The 5,299-nt window shown below is 33.8% G+C and overlaps 1 protein-coding gene across 1 annotated transcript; it reads left to right on the top strand.

The window, feature by feature from the left end:
- Nucleotides 1-345: 345 nt before the first annotated feature.
- Nucleotides 346-1,997, top strand: LOC127108432 (heat stress transcription factor B-2a). Its single transcript, XM_051045893.1, has 2 exons — nt 346-763; nt 1,565-1,997. Exons 1-2 carry the CDS (start codon nt 488-490, stop codon nt 1,910-1,912), a joined length of 624 nt encoding a protein of 207 aa, XP_050901850.1. The 5' UTR covers nt 346-487; the 3' UTR covers nt 1,913-1,997.
- The last annotated feature ends 3,302 nt before the right edge of the window (nt 1,998-5,299 follow it).

Genomic DNA, 5,299 nt, shown 5'->3' with positions numbered 1-5,299 from the left:
ACTTTTTTATTTCATTTAATACGATTCAATCACGTTAACGGTTCAGATTTACTTATATATATATATATATATATATATATATATATATATATATATATATATATATATATATAATTCAATAATATATTTTTCTTAAGGACAAAACTATGATTTGAGAATCAAAAACTAACAACACTTTATTGGCAATGGCGTGAACTTAAAATCGACATGAACATAAATAATGTTAGAGATTATGATGTCATTTTCTCCAATTACCATACAGAAACAAAATAGATTGCTAGAATATGTCTTCATTTAAATATTAATATTTCTCACGTGAAAGTTGAAGAAAGTTGAAGAAAAAGAAATAATAACCAACCTTCCACGGTACTAGTAGCTTCCTATCTACCAAGTGGTAACTTAAATTTTAAATTAAGTGCTTCTATATAAATAAGCAAGTTTGTGTAGAATATAACTTGTTTTGGCAACACGTAGAAATACATTGAAGATGTGCGAAAAAGTGATAGAGATAAACTTTGGTGATTCATTAAGCAATTTATCCCTTAAGGCATCATCATTAAAGTGTCCTCCACCATTTTTGTTGAAGACTTATGAATTATTGGAAGAAGGTAGTGAAGTTGAAGATGAGATGAAAATAGTGTCATGGAATGAAGAAGGAAATGGTTTTGTTGTTTGGTCTCCAGCTGAATTCTCAGAGCTTATCTTGCCTAGATTTTTCAAACACAACAATTTCTCTAGCTTTATTCGACAATTGAATACTTATGTAAGTGCTACCTATTCTTCCTAATATAGTGTTTAGAATAATTGATTTCCTTTCTTCAACTAATTTGAAGGTTAACTTGTAACCAAAAAATATCTTTTTGAAGGTTAACTATATATAAACTTAGTTCCTAAAAAAACTAGCCCTTGTTTCCTTTTTATTTTTTCAAAAAAGAATGTTGATATAATTAGATTTTTAGATTTTTTAGATTGATCAAAGGTATTTTGTAAGGGTTTTTTAGATTTTTTTGGTTGTTTTCTTGGTTTTTTTCTCCCTAACTTCTTTGATAGTTTGTTCTTATTGATTTGATAATAGCAATTCACCACATCATAAATATTGATTGGATTGAGATCAGACCATTCAAATTTCGGTTATATATTTAAAATAGTAGTTAATAATATAAATCGTCATAATATTTGATAAATAATAAAAAAATTAGTTTACAGACGAAATAATAATAACTACTGAATCTTATAATCAAAGATTCAACCTAGGAAATGTGTGGAATAAGAAGTAGATGATCATTGATAAAAAAAAAATCAACCCACGTGCACATAATTAAGAATTTGGTCAAGTTAGTGACACAAATTGCAAATAAATAATACAGTACATGTGGTCAAATATAAGTTATTTTAACCCAAAGTCAAAATCGACGTACACACATGCTGTATTAACGTTAGTGAGAGCACACTTAAATTGAAAAGAAAACCAATCTTGCTTGTTACAAAATTTTCAACAATATTGTCTTTGACCGTTCCTTTTTAATGTTTAACTTAATCTTTCGCTAATTAATTACTTCAACAGGGGTTTAAGAAAATATCATCTAAAAGATGGGAATTTCAGCATGAGAAATTTCAGAAGGGTTGCAGGCACATGTTGGTTGAAATCAGTAGGAAAAAGTGTGAGCCAAGTGTGTTTCCTTCATACCTCAAATCTTGTTCAGAGGAAAATGGAATGGCTAATAATTCATCGGTGGAAGAAAATAATGATAATAATCATGAGCTACTTATGGAGGAGAATAAGAACCTAAAGAAGGAGAGAATGGAGTTGCAAATGCAAATAGCTGAATGTAAGGCACTTGAAATGAAGTTGTTGGAGTGTCTCTCACAATGTATGGATAGGCAACAAAATAAAGTTAGGAGATTGTGTTAATTGATTACTTATTTATGAAAAGAGAGAAGAAGAAAAATGTGTTTGTTATCATTCAATAATTAATGCAGGCATGTTTTACATTTCATGGGTTAATAATCAAATTTGAGTAGGGATCAATATTGGTGAGATTCATAAAAGATTATCATATTTTAGATGGGCTCAACCAACATAAACCTACGTAATGTTTTTAAAAGGTTAAATAAGGATTTTACTAAAAATAAGGGTGTTGTTCAATAGATATGCTAGATATGCTCATGTAGTGATCATACATATTATGAAAATTCTAAATTTTCTTTTATATGTTTTAAATTTTAATATCTAATATTTATTGTTCACCAAAGAAATAAATCAGATGTACAATACCATTTTTGCCAAAAATATGTTTGAAATTTAATCTCCAGACACAAGACACAGTTTGAATCACTATCTCCAAAAATTTATACGGGAAAATAAGTTTGATTATCATCTTGCATGTATACCACTCTTCATGTTCATTATGATCATAACATCAATTTTTGAAAAAACTTACAAAACTCTCATTTTATTCTTTTTAAAGATTTTTACTTCAAAACAACATTCTTCTGTATTTTGGCATCAAAAGGAGCAAAAAAATTTGAAATTTCACGTAAAAATAATTGAAATTTCACGCAAAACTTCTGTATTTCTGATCTCATACCTAGCTCCACACCGAGCAGGGTGTAAATCTAAACTTCCAATCAATTCTATTGAATTTGCATCTAAATTCCATTTTATAAGAACTGTCAAGCATGGCACCGTAAAAAACTACTCGGTTTTCCGCTCAACATCTGGCAGCAGCAGCTAGAAAATTGTCCTCTATTTACTCCTCTTTCTCCACGGTTGAATCTTGTAGAACCAAGAATGATCTAAGGAGCTCCTCAGCATCCTCCACTCACAGTGAATGCTTAGCAATTCCATGTATCCATTTGATCAGATGCACCTCCTACAACCATTGTGTGCGAAACAAACCCTGATTTCTAGCTCTTGGAAGCCAATTTAGGACTATAGGCAACTCACGAACTGCTGAATGGCAGGTTCAGAATGATTTAACAACAAAATTTCCAAAAGTCTGCACCATATTCACTCAGATAGAAGAGAGCTTATAGAATGTCACACCAAAAGACTGAACCATTCAAGAAGCGGCCTCATAGAAGGTCATGTAACCAACTAAAGGACATAAGTGTTGGTGTAAGCCCTAGAGGCCAATACTTTTGGTACTTGTATCGAATTATTTATTAATAATAAAAGACATTTTCTTTATTATGGTTGATTAATAAAGTCCCTGGAATAGATAGTCCGTTTAATGTATTAAGTGTGACTTAATCATGAGAACACATTAAACATAAGGGCACTATTCTTAAAGTATCCGTAGTCGAGCTTTAGTGTGAAGTGGGATAACATTAAAGCATTAAGACTATTATGTTTGTAGACTGATGATCACATCTCATGGATCATGGATAAAGAGTTATCAAGTCTTAAACATAGGTATGAATATTAGGAGTAATATTTATACCGGATTGACCCGCTATGAGAATACTATATAGAAAGTTATGCAAAGTGTCATAAGTTATTCTCATGGTGATAATAGTGTATACCACTCTTCGAGTGGACTGAGTAGAGACGTTGTCATCGTTCAACGTTCGTGATCGCCCCGTGGATCTGTATCAAAGGTTTTGATCATTATCAGAGATCTGCACCAAAGGTTTGAATCGCCACAAGAGGTAACGATTCTATCACTGATCATGCCCATTCGTAAGGATCACTAAACGGGCATGATCAGTGATAGAATCGTTACCTCTTGTGGCGATTCAAACCTTTGGTGCAGATCTCTGATAATGATCAAAACCTTTGATACAGATCCACGGGGCGATCACGAACGTTGAACGATGACAACGTCTCTATTCAGTCCACACGAACGGATTCCTTCAATCGCAGTGCTAGCTGTTATGAATGAAGGCTTTGAGTGAGTGAGAGATACGAAATTCCAACTCTTCAGTTGTGTTTTCTGTCTCAGTGAGTTACAATGCTTCTACCCAAGGGGTTCTATTTATAGAACCACTTGTGTGGGCTTCAAGCCAAAAAGCCCACTTAAGTGCATTTTGGCCCATATCTCATAATATGCCAAAATCACTTAAGTATTTGGTACCTTACCATATTTCGTATTCTACTTAAGTACACCGTACCTTACGATGTTCCTTAATTATTCTATCTCTCATCAATCCGTCCTTTGTGTGTGACCCTATAGGTTTTCGCGGCGTTGGCAATTATATTAAATCACGCATTTAACATAATAAACAGTGAGCGGTATCTAGCAACACATCACTGCTACCCAAGTCACGAAAATGTCATGTGATCTGACAAAACCTCCTGTGATAATAATTATGTATATAATTACCCCTTTGCCCTTATGTCTATATTGAACACAAGGTATAGATCGTGTCACCCTTGTCCAGTTCAATATTGGGCCCATAGACATTTATCCTGTTACGCAGGATTGGCAAATTCCATCTAGGACACTCATGTCCCTCAGCATGCTTCGTGGAGTACCCATCAACTGTCTTTATGGTTATCCAGTTACGGACAACGTTGGATCAGCAATAAAGCACTCGACTCTACATCTAGGATCCATAGTGGTTTCAGGTCGAAGAGTGGTATACACTATTATCACCATGAGAATAACTTATGACACTTTGCATAACTTTCTATATAGTATTCTCATAGCGGGTCAATCCGGTATAAATATTACTCCTAAGGCGATTAAAATTTTTCTCCATTTAGTGATCCTTACGAATGAGCATGATCAGTGATAGAATCGTTACCTCTTGTGGCGATTCAAACCTTTGGTGCAGATCTCTGATAATGATCAAAATCTTTGATACAGATCCACGGGGCGATCACGAAACTACTCAGTCCACACGAACGGATTCCTTCAATCACAGTGCTAGCTGTTATGAATGAAGGTTTTGAGTGAGAGAAAGAGGGAAACAAAATTCCAAGTCTCTACTTGAATTTCTGTCTGAGTGGATTGGAGTGACAATGCTTCTACCCAAGGGGTTCTATTTATAGAACCACTTGTGTGGGCTTCAAGCTAAAAAGCCCACTTAAGTGTATTTTGGCCCATATCTTATAATATGCCCAAAATCACTTAAGTATTTGGTACCTTACCATATTTCGTCTCCCACTTAAGTGCACTGTACCTTACGGTGTTCCTTAGTTACTCTATCTCTCATCAATCAATCCTTTGTGTGTGACCGTATAGGTTTTCGCGGCGTTGGCAATTATATTAAATCATGCATTTAACATAATAAACAGTGAGCGGTATCTAGCAACACATCACTGCTACCCAAGTCACGAAAATGTCATGTGATC

The sequence above is a fragment of the Lathyrus oleraceus genome, chromosome 7 (assembly GCF_024323335.1).
Source record: "Lathyrus oleraceus cultivar Zhongwan6 chromosome 7, CAAS_Psat_ZW6_1.0, whole genome shotgun sequence".
In the NCBI taxonomy this organism is placed as follows: domain Eukaryota; kingdom Viridiplantae; phylum Streptophyta; class Magnoliopsida; order Fabales; family Fabaceae; genus Lathyrus; species Lathyrus oleraceus.
Note: the sequence above shows the minus strand (reverse complement) of the source record. Positions and strands in the feature narration are given on the sequence as shown.

Excerpts from the sequence above, each read along its gene's own strand:
- LOC127108432 (XM_051045893.1), top strand. The coding sequence starts at position 488 with ATGTGCGAAAAAGTGATAGAGATAAACTTTGGTGATTCATTAAGCAAT. Across the intron at positions 764-1,564 it reads TTCGACAATTGAATACTTAT|GGGTTTAAGAAAATATCATC; the intron begins GTAAGTGCTACC and ends TTACTTCAACAG.